Source organism: Somniosus microcephalus, unplaced genomic scaffold (assembly GCF_052327205.1).
Source record: "Somniosus microcephalus isolate GS21.2 unplaced genomic scaffold, FLI_Smic_1.0 scaffold1265, whole genome shotgun sequence".
NCBI classification, from domain to species: domain Eukaryota; kingdom Metazoa; phylum Chordata; class Chondrichthyes; order Squaliformes; family Somniosidae; genus Somniosus; species Somniosus microcephalus.
Window position 1 is genome coordinate 1 of NW_028226452.1, and position 15,774 is coordinate 15,774.

Below are 15,774 nucleotides of genomic sequence, written 5' to 3' on the forward strand. Positions count from 1 at the left end.
TCTCCCACCCTCCCTACTCCCCCCCCCTCCCCCTCTACTCCCCCCCCTCCCCCCTCTACTCCCCCCCCCCTCCCCCCTCTACTCCCCCCCCCTCCCCCCTCTACTCCCCCCCCCTCCCCCCTCTACTCCCCCCCCCCCCTCCCCCCTCTACTCCCCCCCCCCTCCCCCCTCTACTCCCCCCCACTCCCCCCCTCCCCCCTACTCCCCCCCCCTCCCCCCTCTACTCCCCCCCCCTCCCCCCTCTACTCCCCCCCCCTCCCCCCTCTACTCCCCCCCCCCTCCCCCCTCTACTCCCCCCCCCTCCCCCCTCTACTCCCCCCACCCCCCTCCCCCCTCTACTCCCCCCCCCTCCCCCTCTACTCCCCCCCCTCCCCCCTCTACTCCCCCCCCCTCCCCCCTCTACTCCCCCCCCCCTCCCCCCTCTACTCCCCCCCCCTACCCCCCTCTACCTCAACTCCCCCCTCCCCCCTCTACTCCCCCCCCCTCCCCCCTCTACTCCCCCCCCTCCCCCCTCTACTCCCCCCCTCCCCCCTCTACTCCCCCCCCCCTCCCCCCCTCTACTCCCCCCCTCCCCCTACTCCCCCCTCCCCTCTACTCCCCCTCCCCCTACTCCCCCCCCTCTACTCCCCTCCCCCCCCCTCCCCCCTCTACTCCCCCCCCCCTCACCCCCTCTACTCCCCCCCCTCCCCCCTCTACTCCCCCCCCCTCCCCCCTCTACTCCCCCCCCTCCCCCCTCTACTCCCCCCCCCCCCCTCTACTCCCCCCCTCCCCCTACTCCCCCCCCTCCCCCCTCTACTCCCCCCCCCCCTCTACCCCCCCCCTCTACTCCCCCTCTCCCCCTCCCCCCCTCTACTCCCCCCCCCTCCCCCCCTCTACTCCCCCCCTCCCCCCTCTACTCCCCCCCCTCCCCCCTCTCTCCCCCCCTCTACTCCCCCCCTCTCCCCCCCTCTACTCCCCCTCCACCCCCCTCTACTCCCCTCCTACTCCCCCCCTCGTCTCTCTCTACTCCCCCCTCGTCTCCCTGTACTCCCCCCCTCGTCTCTCTGTACTCCCCCCCCGTCTCTCTGTACTCCCCCCCCGTCTCTCTGTACTCCCCCCCCCGTCTCTCTGTACTCCCCCCCCGTCTCTCTGTACTCCCCCCCCCGTCTCTCTGTACTCCCCACCCCGTCTCTCTGTACTCCTCCCCCCCCGTCTCTCTGTACTCCCCCCCCGTCTCTCTGTACTCCCCCCCCCCGTCTCTCTGTACTCCACCCCCCCGTCTCTCTGTACTCCCCCCCCCCCCCCCCCCGTCTCTCTGTACTCCCCCCCCCCCCCCGCCCGTCTCTCTGTACTCCCCCCCCCCCCCCGTCTCTCTGTACTCCCCCCCCCCCCCGGTCTCTCTGTACTCACAATTCACAATTCAAATCGCTTTATTGGCATGATAAGTTACATCTTATGTTGCCAAAGCATCAAAATACATTTATGGTTTAGCACATAAACGCAGTTCTATTCATACAGTGTATAAACAGGTATATCCCTGAGTGTATAAATATACATTCGCATTGTTTATATATATTCTTTTTCTTAGTTTACTGGTTGTCCCTCTGTTCATGGCAAGCTGCAACATAGTGTGCCGCCAGTGTTACACAGCTTCTCTCCTCTCCCAGTAGGAATGGGAGTTTTTGGTTGTCATTCAGATTTCTGAAATCAGGGCATATTTGTGAGAATTTTTGGTAGAAATTCTCCCTGATGCCCTGATATTTTCCGCAGGCTGTGAGGAAGTGCATCTCTGTCTCCACTACTCCCTGACTGCAGTGAGAGCATATCCTGTCTTCTCTTGGTAGCCTGGTCTGCCTGTGTCTGCCTTTTTCGATCGCTAGGCTATGTTCGCTAAGTCTGTACCTTGTCAAGGTTCTTCTCAGTTTGTTATCCTTTACCATGGTCAGGTAATCAGCTATGTTGTATTGCCTGTTTAGGGCCAAGTAGCAATTGAGTTTGCTTTGGGTTTTTGTTGTTTCTGCCCAATATGTCAGATATTTTTCCTTTTGCTTAGCGACGATTGTGTTGGGTCGAATTCTTTGTGTTACCCTGTCACTGTCCTGGGGCTGGTTATTGTTAGTATTGTTAGTAGTTACTTCACTGAGTCCCAGGACTAGTTGACTGAGGGTATTCTTCTTTATGGTCAGCTCTTGGCATTTCAGGGCGTCGTAGTGATAGCATTGGGGATTGCTCATTTGTAGGTGATTCCAAAATTTGGTGGCTCTTTTTTGGATAGTGATTATTAATGGATATTGGCCTAGTTCCGCCCTGCATGCATTGTTTACTGTTTTCCTTTGAGTCCGGAGGATACTTTTACAGAATTCTGCATGTAGGATCTCAATTGGGTATTTGTCCCATTTTGCAAATTCTTGTTGAGTTAGCGGTCCCCATACCTCACTGCCATAGAGTGCAATTGGTTCAATTACTGATTTGAAAATTTTGAGCCAAACGCTAATTGGGATTTCTATTTGGATTGATTTTTTGATGGCATAGAAAGCCCTTCTTGCTTTCTCTTTCAGTTCATTCACAGCCAGTTTGAAGTTTCCCGTAGAACTGATTTTTAAGCCCAAGTATGTGTAGTTAGTGGTTTGTTCAATTTTGGTTGTTCCTACTGTGAAATTTATTTTGGGTCCCTGATGTTTGGATCTTTGCTGGAACACAAGGACTTTGGTTTTTTGGGGATTTATTGTCAGGGCCCAAGCCTGGCAGTACGACTCCAGCAGCTCCAGGTTTTGCTGTAGCCCCTCCTTAGTTGGTGACAGCAGAACCAGGTCGTCTGCATAGAGGAGGAATTTAACCTTGGATTCATATAGGGTGAGGCCGGGTGCTGTAGATTGTTCAAGTAGTTTTGCCAATCCATTTATGTAAATATTAAAGAGTGTCGGTGAGATTGGCGAGCCCTGCGTCACCCCCCGCCCCTGTGGGAAGTATTTTGTTTGTTTGTCTCCAATTTTAACTGCACATTTGTTGTTTGTATACATTGATTTAATTACATCATATGTTTTCCCTCCTACCCCGCTTTCGATAAGTTTCAGGAATAAACCGTCATGCCAGATGGAGTCGAAAGCCTTTTGGAAATCTACAAAGCATGCGTAGATTTTGCTTTTGTTATGGTGAACGTGTTTGTCAATTAGGGTCTGTAGGGTGAAGATATGATCGGATGTTCTATAGTTTGGCAGGAATCCAATTTGGCTTTTACTCAAGACATTGTGCTCAAGGAAGTTTATAAGTCTTTTGTTTATGATGCTACAGAATACCTTCCCCAGGTTACTGTTTACACAGATGCCTCGATAGTTGTTTGGGTCGATTTTGTCCCCACTTTTGTATATGGGCGTTATGAGTCCTTTGTTCCAGATATCAGGGAAGTAACCGACACTCAGAACCAAGTTGAAGAGTTTTAGGATAGCCAGTTTCATTTTGTTGTCTGTGTGTTTAATCATCTCGTTTAGTATGCCGTCTGTCCCGCAGGCTTTTCCTGGTCGCAGGTCCTTGAGTTTTTCAAGAAGTTCTTTTTCTGTTATTATGGCGTCCAGCGGGTTTTGGTTATCTTTTATGGCCATTTCTAGCTTTTCCAGTTTTTTGCATATTTGGTGTTGCTCTGGTCTTAGTGTGTTTTTCTGGTATAATTTTTCAAAGTGGTTTACCCATGTGTCCCCATTTTGAATGGCCAAATCGTCGTGTTGTTTTTTGTGTAGTGTTTTCAAGTTTTCCCAGAAACAATTGGAATCAATGGATTCCTCCATGGAGCTGAGTGTATTCTTAATATATTGCTCTTTTTGGTTCTGAGTGTGTTTCTGTATTGTGTTAGTGTCTGACAATAAGTAAGGCGTAGTTCCTCGTTTTCTGGATGTCTGTGTTTTTGGTTTGATATTTTTCTAAGTTTTTTCCTCATGTTATGGCAATCTCGGTCAAACCATTTTTCATAGTTTTTTGTTTTGGGTTTGTTCTTGCGAGCTTTCAAGTTTGCATTTGTTGCCAAATTATCAAAAATATTGTTTAGTTTACTAACTGCCCGGTTTACGCCTTCTTTATTGTGAGTGTATATGTTATCCAGAAAGGTGCCTAAGAGAGCTTGAGTTGATGCATTGCTAATTGTTTTCTGGTATTTTTCCGTGTCGTTTTTGGCCCATCTGTACGACTTTTTGGTGTTGTACAGTTTACTGGGTTGTGTTTCTATGTTGTTTGTTTCTGTCTTTTTGAGGAACATAGTAATTTGACTGTGATCTGACAGTGTTGTTTGTGGTTTGACTGTGAATGCTCTGAAAGAGGATGGGTCTAAGTCTGTAATCATATAGTCTACTGTGCTGCAGCCAAGAGGTGAGCAATAGGTCGATCTTCCTAGGAGGTCTCCTATGAACCTACCATTGACAATGTACAGACCCAGGTTTCGGCAGAGCTGTAGTAGCGACAATGTACAGACCCAGGTTTCGGCAGAGCTGTAGTAGCTGTTTTCCGTTGATATTTGACTGCTTGTCGCAGTTATGCCTGTATGGAAGGGAAGGGATGTCAAAGTGGTTATTCCCGAAAATATAATTGTTTCCCTGATTATTGGTGAAGTCTGGTTCTTCGCCCGTTGTTGAATTGAGGTCCCCCCCCCCCGTCTCTCTGTACTCCCCCCCCCCGTCTCTCTGTACTCCCCCCCCCCGCGTCTCTCTGTACTCCCCCCCGTCTCTCTGTACTCCCCCCCCGTCTCTCTGTACGCCCCCCCCGTCTCTCTGTACTCCCCCCCCCCGTCTCTCTGTACTCCTCCCCCCCCCCGTCTCTCTGTACTCCTCCCCCCCCCGCCGTCTCTCTGTACTCCCTCCCCCCCCCCCCGTCTCTCTGTACTCCTCCCCCCCCCCGTCTCTCTGTACTCCTCCCCCCCCCGCCGTCTCTCTGTACTCCCTCCCCCCCCCCCCGGTCTCTCTGTACTCCCCCCCGGTCTCTCTGTACTCCCCCCCCCCCCCCGGTCTCTCTCTACTCCCCCCCCCCGGTCTCTCTGTACTACCCCCCCCCCCCCCCCCCGGTCTCTCTGTACTCCCCCCCCCCTCCCCGGTCTCTCTGTACTCCCCCCCCCCCTCCTCCCCCCTCTCTCTGTACTCCCCCCCCCCCCCTCTCTCTGTACTCCCCCCCCCCCTCCCTCCCCGGTCTCTCTGTACTCCCCCCCCCCCCCCCTCCTCCCCGGTCTCTCTGTACTCCCCCCCCCCCCCCGGTCTCTCTGTACTCCCCCCCCCCCCCCCCCCGGTCTCTCTGTACTCCCCCCCCCCCCCCCGGTCTCTCTGTACTCCCCCCCCCCCCCCTCCCCTCCCCGGTCTCTCTGTACTCCCCCCCCCTCCCCGGTCTCTCTGTACTCCCCCCCCCCCCCCTCCCCGGTCTCTCTGTACTCCCCCCCCCCCCCCCCCTCCCCGGTCTCTCTGTACTCCCCCCCCCCCCCTCCCCGGTCTCTCTGTACTCCCCCCCCCCCCCCGGTCTCTCTGTACTCCCCCCCCCCCCCCCCCCGGTCTCTCTCTACTCCCCCCCCCCGGTCTCTCTCTACTCCCCCCCCCCCCCCCCCCCGGTCTCTCTCTACTCCCCCCCCCCCCCGGTCTCTCTCTACTCTCCCCCCCCCCCCCCCCCCGGTCTCTCTGTACTCCCCCCCCTCCCCGGTCTCTCTGTACTCCCCCCCCCCCCCCCCCCCTCCCCGGTCTCTCTGTACTCCCCCCCCCCCCCTCCCCGGTCTCTCTGTACTCCCCCCCCCCCCCCTCCCCGGTCTCCCCGGTCTCTCTGTACTCCCCCCCCCCCCCCCCCTCCCCGGTCTCTCTGTACTCCCCCCCCCCCCCCCTCCCCGGTCTCTCTGTACTCCCCCCCCTCCCCGGTCTCTCTGTACTCCCCCCCCCCCCTCCCTCCCCCCGGTCTCTCTGTACTCCCCCCCCCCCCTCCCCGGTCTCTCTGTACTCCCCCCCCCCCCCCCCCCCCCCGGTCTCTCTGTACTCCCCCCCCCCCCCCCCCCCCCCGGTCTCTCTGTACTCCCCCCCCCCCCCGGTCTCTCTGTACTCCCCCCCCTCCCCCCTCCCCGGTCTCTCTGTACTCCCCCCCCTCCCCCCTCCCCGGTCTCTCTGTACTCCCCCCCCTCCCCCCTCCCCGGTCTCTCTGTACTCCCCCCCCCTCCCCCCTCCCCGGTCTCTCTGTACTCCCCCCCCCTCCCCCCCTCCCCGGTCTCTCTGTACTCCCCCCCCCTCCCCCCTCCCCGGTCTCTCTGTACTCCCCCCCCTCCCCCCTCCCCGGTCTCTCTGTACTCCCCCCCCCTCCCCCCTCCCCGGTCTCTCTGTACTCCCCCCCCCCTCCCCCGTCTCTCTGTACTCCCCCCCCCTCCCCCCTCCCCCCTCCCCGGTCTCTCTGTACTCCCCCCCCTCCCCGGTCTCTCTGTACTCCCCCCCCCCCCCGGTCTCTCTGTACTCCCCCCCCTCCCCGGTCTCTCTGTACTCCCCCCCCCTCCCCGGTCTCTCTGTACTCCCCCCCCTCCCCCCTCCCCGGTCTCTCTGTACTCCCCCCCCCCTCCCCCCTCCCCGGTCTCTCTGTACTCCCCCCCCCCTCCCCCCTCCCCGGTCTCTCTGTACTGCTCCCCCCTCCCCCCTCCCCCCTCCCCCCTCCCCGGTCTCTCTGTACTCCCCCCCCCTCCCCGGTTTCTCTGTACTCCCCCCCCCTCCCCGGTCTCTCTGTACTCCCCCCCCTCCCCCCTCCCCGGTCTCTCTGTACTCCCCCCCCTCCCCCCTCCCCGGTCTCTCTGTACTCCCCCCCCCTCCCCCCTCCCCGGTCTCTCTGTACTTCTGTACTCCCCCCCCTCCCCGGTCTCTCTGTACTCCCCCCCCCTCCCCCCTCCCCGGTCTCTCTGTACTCCCCCCCCCTCCCCGGTCTCTCTGTACTCCCCCCCCCCCCCCCCCCTCCCCGGTCTCTCTGTACTCCCCCCCCCCCCCCCCCTCCCCGGTCTCTCTGTACTCCCCCCCCCCCCCCCTCCCCGGTCTCTCTGTACTCCCCCCCCCCCCCCCCTCCCCGGTCTCTCTGTACTCCCCCCCCCCCCCCCCCCGGTCTCTCTGTACTCCCCCCCCCCCCTCCCCTCCCCGGTCTCTCTGTACTCCCCCCCCCCCCTCCCCTCCCCGGTCTCTCTGTACCCCCCCCCCCCTCCCCTCCCCTCCCCTCCCCTCCCCGGTCTCTCTGTACTCCCCCCCCCCCCCTCCCCGGTCTCTCTGTACTCCCCCCCCCCCCTCCCCGGTCTCTCTGTACTCCCCCCCCCCCCCTCCCCGGTCTCTCTGTACTCCCCCCCCCCCTCCCCCTCCCCCTCCCCGGTCTCTCTGTACTCCCCCTCCCCCTCCCCGGTCTCTCTGTACTCCCCCCCCCCCCCCCCTCCCCGGTCTCTCTGTACTCCCCCCCCCCCCCCCCTCCCCGGTCTCTCTGTACTCCCCTCCCCCTCCCCCTCCCCGGTCTCTCTGTACTCCCCCCCCCCCCCCCCCTCCCCGGTCTCTCTGTACTCCCCTCCCCCTCCCCCTCCCCGGTCTCTCTGTACTCCCCCCCCCCTCCCCGGTCTCTCTGTACTCCCCCCCCCCTCCCCGGTCTCTCTGTACTCCCCCCCCCCCTCCCCGGTCTCTCTGTACTCCCCCCCCCCTCCCCGGTCTCTCTGTACTCCCCCCCCCCTCCCCGGTCTCTCTGTACTCCCCCCCCCCTCCCCGGTCTCTCTGTACTCCCCCCCCCCTCCCCGGTCTCTCTGTACTCCCCCCCCCCTCCCCGGTCTCTCTGTACTCCCCCCCCCCTCCCCGGTCTCTCTGTACTCCCCCCTCCTCCCCGGTCTCTCTGTACTCCCCCCCCCTCCCCGGTCTCTCTGTACTCCCCCCCCCTCCCCGGTCTCTCTGTACTCCCCCCCCCCTCCCCGGTCTCTCTGTACTCCCCCCCCCTCCCCGGTCTCTCTGTACTCCCCCCCCCCTCCCCGGTCTCTCTGTACTCCCCCCCCCTCCCCGGTCTCTCTGTACTCCCCCCCCCCTCCCCGGTCTCTCTGTACTCCCCCCCCCCCCTCCCCGGTCTCTCTGTACTCCCCCCCCCTCCCCGGTCTCTCTGTACTCCCCCCCCCCCTCCCCGGTCTCTCTGTACTCCCCCCCCCCTCCCCGGTCTCTCTGTACTCCCCCCCCCCCTCCCCGGTCTCTCTGTACTCCCCCCCCCCTCCCCGGTCTCTCTGTACTCCCCCCCCCCTCCCCGGTCTCTCTGTACTCCCCCCCCCCTCCCCGGTCTCTCTGTACTCCCCCCCCCCTCCCCGGTCTCTCTGTACTCCCCCCCCCCCTCCCCGGTCTCTCTGTACTCCCCCCCCCCCTCCCCGGTCTCTCTGTACTCCCCCCCCCCCTCCCCGGTCTCTCTGTACTCCCCCCCCCCCTCCCCGGTCTCTCTGTACTCCCCCCCCCTCCCCGGTCTCTCTGTACTCCCCCCCCCCTCCCCGGTCTCTCTGTACTCCCCCCCCCCCTCCCTCCCTCCCCGGTCTCTCTGTACTCCCCCCCCCCCCCCTCCCTCCCTCCCTCCCCCCCCCCCCTCCCTCCCTCCCCCCCCCCCCCCCTCCCTCCCTCCCCGGTCTCTCTGTACTCCCCCCCCCCCCCTCCCTCCCTCCCTCCCTCCCCGGTCTCTCTGTACTCCCCCCCCCCCCCCTCCCCCCGGTCTCTCTGTACTCCCCCCCCCCCCCCCCTCCCTCCCTCCCCCCCCCCCCCCCCTCCCTCCCTCCCCCCCCCCCCCCCCTCCCTCCCTCCCCCCCCCCCCCCCTCCCTCCCTCCCCCCCCCCCCTCCCTCCCCGGTCTCTCTGTACTCCCCCCCCCCCCTCCCTCCCTCCCTCCCTCCCTCCCTCCCCGGTCTCTCTGTACTCCCCCCCCCCCCCCTCCCCCCGGTCTCTCTGTACTCCCCCCCCCCCCCCTCCCTCCCTCCCCCCCCCCCCCTCCCTCCCCGGTCTCTCTGTACTCCCCCCCCCCCCTCCCTCCCTCCCCCCCCCCCCCCCCTCCCTCCCTCCCCCCCCCCCCCCTCCCTCCCTCCCCGGTCTCTCTGTACTCCCCCCCCCCCCCCCCCTCCCTCCCTCCCTCCCTCCCCGGTCTCTCTGTACTCCCCCCCCCCCCCCCCCTCCCCCCCCCCCGGTCTCTCTGTACTCCCCCCCCCCCTCCCTCCCCCCCCCCCCTCCCTCCCCGGTCTCTCTGTACTCCCCCCCCCCCCTCCCTCCCCGGTCTCTCTGTACTCCCCCCCCCCCCTCCCTCCCCGGTCTCTCTGTACTCCCCCCCCCCCCCCCCTCCCTCCCTCCCCCCCCGGTCTCTCTGTACTCCCGTCTCTCTCTACTCCCCCCACTCTCACTCTCTCTCTCTTCCAACAAAAACATCCCCTCAAAAAACCCTCGGCACCGTCGGGCACTCCAGCTAGTTTTTAATAGTAGATGGAGAGGTAGATTTTGCTTTCTTATATTTAATATTTCCTTCTGTCAGTAGAACTGTCAACATCAATGGAAATGTGAACAGTGTGACATTTATGTGATTAGTAGGATTAGGATGACATGACTTCCAAACCATTTGGTGCTGTGTTTATTTTGAGAATGATGAATATTAAGATTATTTTAAACCACAAAGTGCCTGTGCTCTGTTGCTGACTCTCTACAGTGCTGGGGGAGTTTGAAGTGGTTGAGGATCTCCATCCGTCTCCAGGAAGTTCCCGTCGCGTCTCCAGGAAGTGTGGATCTGGCTCATGTGAGAACGGGAGGCGGCGGCTGGCCGAGCGGCGACAGAATGGCCGCAGAGGCGGAGAGGGAAGCCTTGCTGGACGGGCAGGATGGCGACCGAGCTTGGGAGCCGGGCCAAGGCTGCGGTGGTGCCCTGTGCGACCCCCGGAGATGGCCGCACCGTTTCGTAGTGCTGGCCCTGATGTGTTTCCTGGGCTTCGGTGAGTCCGTCCCCGAGACTGTGAGCCGCTGTGACTGAGGATCGGCAACTAACCCCGGCCCTGTCCGGCGGCGCGGCTTCACTCGCTGCTGCCCCGCCGCTGACAAGCCAAGGCCAGCCATTTCACAGCAGGCCGGCCGGCCGGTGCTTGTGTTGTGGGTGAAGCTGGTTTGAAGATTCTGCCGGGGCTCTGTCGCTGCTTGGTGTTTGGAACCTGCCCCACTGCTGGCTTATGTCGTCTCACCATTCAGATGTTTCATCTCTCAGCATACCTAACATTAGTTACAGTTGGAGAATTTACATAAAGTGGTTGAGTGACTTCACTTGTGACTGCTGCAGATGCGAATGAGGTGTGGGCTGTCTTGTGACTTTTGTGTAACTTCCTGTGAATCTGAAGTGTGCGGTGTTTATGTTACACGAAACTTTCTCTTGAAGTTGGTGGTTTGCGCAAGAAGCTGTTTTGCTCACGCGTGCACTTTGGGATAGGATACACATGATTTGCTTAATAACATGATTTGCTTAATAGTTCACCGCAAAGTCGTCTTAGACTTTTAGATATTGATGTGTCAACTTTAGTTTTTGACACCATCATGGTTTGTACTCTGTGGAAGATGCAATTATGGCGGTTTGGAAAACTGGAAGAGAGTCATTACGGCACAGAAGGAGACCATTCGGCCCACCGAGTCCATGTGGGCTCACCAGAGCAATCCAGTCAGTCCCATTCCCTGCTCTATCCCAGTAGCCCTGCAAGTTTATTTCCCTCAAGTGCTTATCTGGTCTCTCCTTGAAAACATCGAGTGTCTCCGCTTCCACCACTTCGAGTTCCAGGTCATCGGCAACGAGTTCCAGGTCATCACCACTCGCTGCGTAAAAAAAGTTTTTCCTCACTGTATCTCTAGCCCAAAACCTTAAATCTGTGTTCCCTAGTCATTGTACCATCAACTAGTGAGAACAGCTTTCCCTGTCTAGCCTATCCAAACCCGTCATAATCTTGTACACCTCTGTCAAATCACCCCTCAACCTCCTTTGCTCTAATGAAAACAAATCCAGCTTCTCCAACCTGTCCTTGTAGCTAAGATTCCCCCATCCCCGGAACCATTCTGGTAAATTTCTTCTGCACCCTCTCAAGGGCCTTCACAGCCTTCCAAAAGTGGTGACCAGAACTGGACGCAATACTCCAGTTGTGGCCAAACCAGTGCTTTAAAAAGGTTTAGCATAACTTCTCTACTTTTGTACTCAATACCTCTATTTATGAAGCCCAAGATCCCGTATGCTTTGCTAACCGCTCTCTCTATATGTCCCGCTACCTTCAGGGACCTATGCACATTAACTCCCCGGTCCCTCTGTCCCTGCACACTCTTTAAAACTGTGCTATTAAGTGTATATTGCCTCCCTCTGTCACAAGGAATGTAAGAATCCGATCTTGCTGAGTTTTTGAGTTCAAACATGTATGTGTGATAGTTTATGTTACTTCAAAAATGGCGGTAATTTTCACGGTCATTTTAATTAGTAATAGGCTCAAGGGGGTGAGGTTAGAGTGAATCAGACTTTTATAAGGGAAATGGAGCATGGGCCTGTAATTTGCGGTGGACTGACCGCAACTTCAGGATGTAGCGCTCGTGCATCCTAACGTGGAAATCCTGAAGTTGCAGTCATTCATTCACATCTCCGACACTGGCTGCGTGTGCCCTTCCCCGCCAAAATCAGGGAAACTGACAAAACTTTGGATCGTCCGCAGTACCACCACTATTAAATACCCCATTAAAAGTTAGACCCTTTTGGATTAGATGTAACTGGGGTTTTAACAGCGTATTGACTGCAAAACAAATGTTATGGCCCTGCAAAAGTCATTAAAATTTTGTGGAGTGTCAATTTTATCCATTTTAATAAAAATTACAATTTTTAAGAAACTTTAAATTTTTTAAAGAAGTTTGTTCACCTTTATTTCAGGTTTACCTTTTCCCCATGTGACAACCCCAATCTTTGTTTTACTCTCTAACTTTTTAAAAAGTTAGAATCAAAGGCGCTTACTCACTTCCTGATTCTCGATTTGTGAGAATTCTGCATTGTGATTGGCTGCTTAGATAGCTTGTTGACGTCGCAGCAGCTCGTGTAAGGAACTTCCACTGATTTCAACTACACGTTGAAAAAGCCCAACTTCTCACCACAGAGATCGCGAGGATTGTGGGAAGCTTACTTTGGGGCCAGCGACGAACACCTTTGTTTCGCCGCTGACTGCAAATTACGGGCCAAAGTATTTACCACTTGAGAAGCGTCATCGTGAAAAAAGGAGACCAGTACAGGTTACCTGGGGAGCTCAGCTGTCTAGTGGCAGATGTTGTTTAATGCGAAGAAATGCAAAGTTGAGAGACTTGGGGAATGGCGTGTGCTATCAACCTTGCTTGTGGAATAACATTTATATTAACAGCTATGAGGCAGATATAGCTGAGTTTGAGAACATTTTGTAGTGTGCGAAATGGGGGCTGTAGCTAGTCAAGTGATGAAACGGAAGTTTGGTTGAATTTTTTTTTTTAGGTGAGAGTCAAACTTTCTGATACACCAAACATTTGTCCGATGTGAGGAAAGACTACATAGAGGTAATCTTTTTGTATGCAGGGACATGAAGCTCTGCCAAATAAATAAAAATTGGTTTCCTTGATGTCCGAGTATGATGTAGGGTCAATTATTGGTAATCCCTCCAGTTGATGATTTTGTAGCTGGTCCAGTCTGCTTTCTATATGGAAGGTGCTGGAAGTTACTAATGCGGTTGGGTTGGAAACACCAGTTTATTTATATGGATACTCTTTTATTAATACTTCTATAATAGCATAACTCATGACTTGGAGGCTAAAAATAATCTAGTCAATATGTTCAAGTTTTGTCTTGAAATATTAATTGCATGGTTCTTTGAAATAAAAGGCTGCAACTTGTGCGTCTGCTCAATCTCTGTGTAATATATGAGAATTCTATGTGGGCCAACATGAGTGCAGTAGCAATGTTATACTTTCAAGTTTATCCTCTTTCTACTTTTAACTATTGGAAGTTTTTGAAACATTTCCTTTTATATTTTTAGGTCTTCACCAGATATTTCTGTTACTCTCAGTGCTATCCCTGTGAGTGGTCCCTTGCTCCCGATGAACTTTACAGTTCGTTGATGATTCAGCGTTGCTTAATTCAAATTATTGGGGGATTTGCAATGTCCCCTCTAAATTTTCTTTGTACTGGGTGGGCTACAAACTCCTCTGAGCACTACTTTTTTGTCCATGGGCAGTTTACATTACCTGGTGCCGCATGCCACGACGAAGTTGTGTGCGGCCTGTTTATTTCAAAGCGCGGTATATTCCAGAGCTCTCTTGTACAATCCTGAATGGGTATCCAGATTTGCAGTTGTCTGCTGCATAACTTTTCCATAATGACGTACTACCCCTTACCACTACCTGGGCAGCATGAAGTGGAGGAAGAGCAGGAACAACATCGACCATCAGTGTCCCTAGCTGTCAGAGCTCTTGGAAAACTGGCCATCTAAGAGTGCTTTACATGAACCATCATCTCTCCCACCTCAAATACACCCAACAGTCCTGCAATCCTTATCACCACCGACCTTACTACCACCATCCAATTACCTTCCTTCAGTCCAGCCTTATGGGCCTTGCTCTCACTTCACTACAAACTTATTGCCATGATAGTGGAGGCTTAGGCCCAATTCCACAGAAGCAATGCTCAACCATGTCTATTGACATTCTCCGCACATTAAACTTGGGTGTGCATTGGCTCTGACAGTTCAATACTGCAAGAATGTGTGCTTTGTATATCCCAAGTATATGTCTTGATTTCAGATGCTATAGGAATGTTTATATTTCCTTCTGAGGTGCACTGCTCACAAGCTGATTTCTTGCCTCAAATTGTTCTATTTTGTCTTATAGCACTCCTGTAAAGCACCTTGGGACGTTTTACTCTGTTAAAGGCGCTATATAAATACTTCTTGTTGTTGTATTTAAATATTCACTGCTGTAATTGTGATTCTCTGAAGCGAAGTGTTTCAGCCTTTGCATGTTAAAATTGAGGATCATAGTGAATGGGCCAAAAACTGGTGTCAAATCAAACGGTTGATCCAAAAGTAATTGAGCCTTAAAAAAAGGGTAGCAGTTATATTTGTGTTAAGTACTGCAGAATCATTGGCATCACTGGCACAACAGTTTTTTTTAAAAGGGCTGTTCGCTCCCTTGTAAAGGGGGACTGATTTTCTGGTAATGATTGCATTTTTGGTTAAGACCCATGTCTGAACCCTCTGGCTATGACTTGTTTGGAATGCAGGCATACTGGCTGCTTTGCATAAACCAGGCTGAGGATGAGGAAATTCCTGACATCAGAGGCCATTTTTGGGGCAGATGGAGGTTCTGTCTCAAACAAGTCCCCACAGAAACTGCCAACAAAGGCTGAGACCTGTTCGATCCACGCCCGATACAATTTCTGGCCTCCCCAAAGCAGCTCCAGTGGACTTACCAGTGTGGCCAATAGCTCTGCAGATGAGTAAAATAAAGGCCCTGAATTTCCGATCGGAGGCTTCCTGCGGGCAGATGCCTCCGATCAGAAAAAATTCTACAAACCTACCTGCTGGCTCTGTAGATACGGAGGCTTCTGATCCTGGGCCTCTCCTCTTGGAAATGCGCAGAGGCCCACGTATCCCGGGGCGCAGGCGGTTCGCAAGCGCCCCTGGGATCTCCTGGGCCAGCCCAACCAATGGAAGAAGGGAATCCCCCTTCATACTTTTGGCAGTTCCGTGCATACTGTCAAAAGTATGAATGGGGGTGACTGCAAAAATGCACCAACACACTGAAATAAATAAATGAAAATTATTACATATGTAAAATTAATGAAAATTGCTTTAATTAAATGTTAAACACAAATTTTATTTATAATTTTTTTTTAAAATATGTTTTAACGGGGCTTACTATAACCGTACCTTATTGGACAGGGTTTTTAATTTATAACTGAGTGATAAAATCTTACTTTTCTCTTTTTTAACTCTTTTATGCTGGTAAAAGCAGGCCTCACATCTGCTTTTACCAGGTGTAAGAATTCGATGGCCTTTCAGCGGGTGGAAGTTGAGCAAATAGCGCAACTCTCCACCCGCAGAGGCCCTTTTCTTGGGCATGCTGATGATCTGTCGAGAATTCTTGACAGATTGCAAGTTCCGGGTTTCAGCTCATGCGCTTCGCATGCCTAAACCCGGCACTTGTGCGGCCCCTATGGGCGCGTGTGCACCTCGTACATTCAGGGCTAATGTTTCTTAAGTTAACTTAACATTACTCTTGTTACTGGCCAGGTTTGCGTGCTGGGAAACACTCGGGTTGCTGAGGTACTTACTGAGTTGCCTATGACTGTCTATTAACGCCCTCGGCTGCACTCGCACTCCCACTGCACCTTCGCCCCGGCAACCCTGACTCCAGGCAGGCAGCTGCATTGTAACCTCATCTTGATGGGAACCGTGTGATTGGCAGGCCTGTCCAGCCACTGACGTGTGTCCCGAGAGTCCCGCCTTCTCGCACCGATTGGCTGGGGAACCTTGGTTGACCGAGCCTGCAGTGTAGGGTTATGTGCGCAGCCTGTTTATTTAACTGTGCTGCCCATTCAAGAATGCTGCGCAGCCAAGCACGTGTGCAGCTTAGAGGGAACATTGGTGATTTGAATTTGAATTGTGCTTTAAAAAAAAATCACTCCTTATCTCTCTAACCTCCAGCACTGCAACCTTTTTCTCAATGATGCCAAATACTGTATCTGCAAATTTCTCTGCCTGGCATGGAGCTCTCAAACTGCTCCCTTTGGTACTTTCCTGTCGGCAGGACTGGGCTAT

General features: G+C 55.5%; 1 protein-coding gene across 2 annotated transcripts in view; it reads left to right on the top strand.

Annotated features, from left to right (window-relative positions):
* Positions 1-9,641: 9,641 nt before the first annotated feature.
* LOC147080679 (lysosomal dipeptide transporter MFSD1-like) overlaps positions 9,642-15,774 on the top strand; it is a 29,173-nt gene continuing 23,040 nt past the window's right edge. Inside the window, exon 1 of one of the 2 annotated variants that reach the window (XM_085981123.1) lies at positions 9,642-9,921. In XM_085981123.1, coding sequence (XP_085837249.1) covers positions 9,768-9,921 — 154 coding nt within the window. In that variant the 5' untranslated portion in view covers positions 9,642-9,767. The other variant, XM_085981124.1, reaches the window with a different exon arrangement.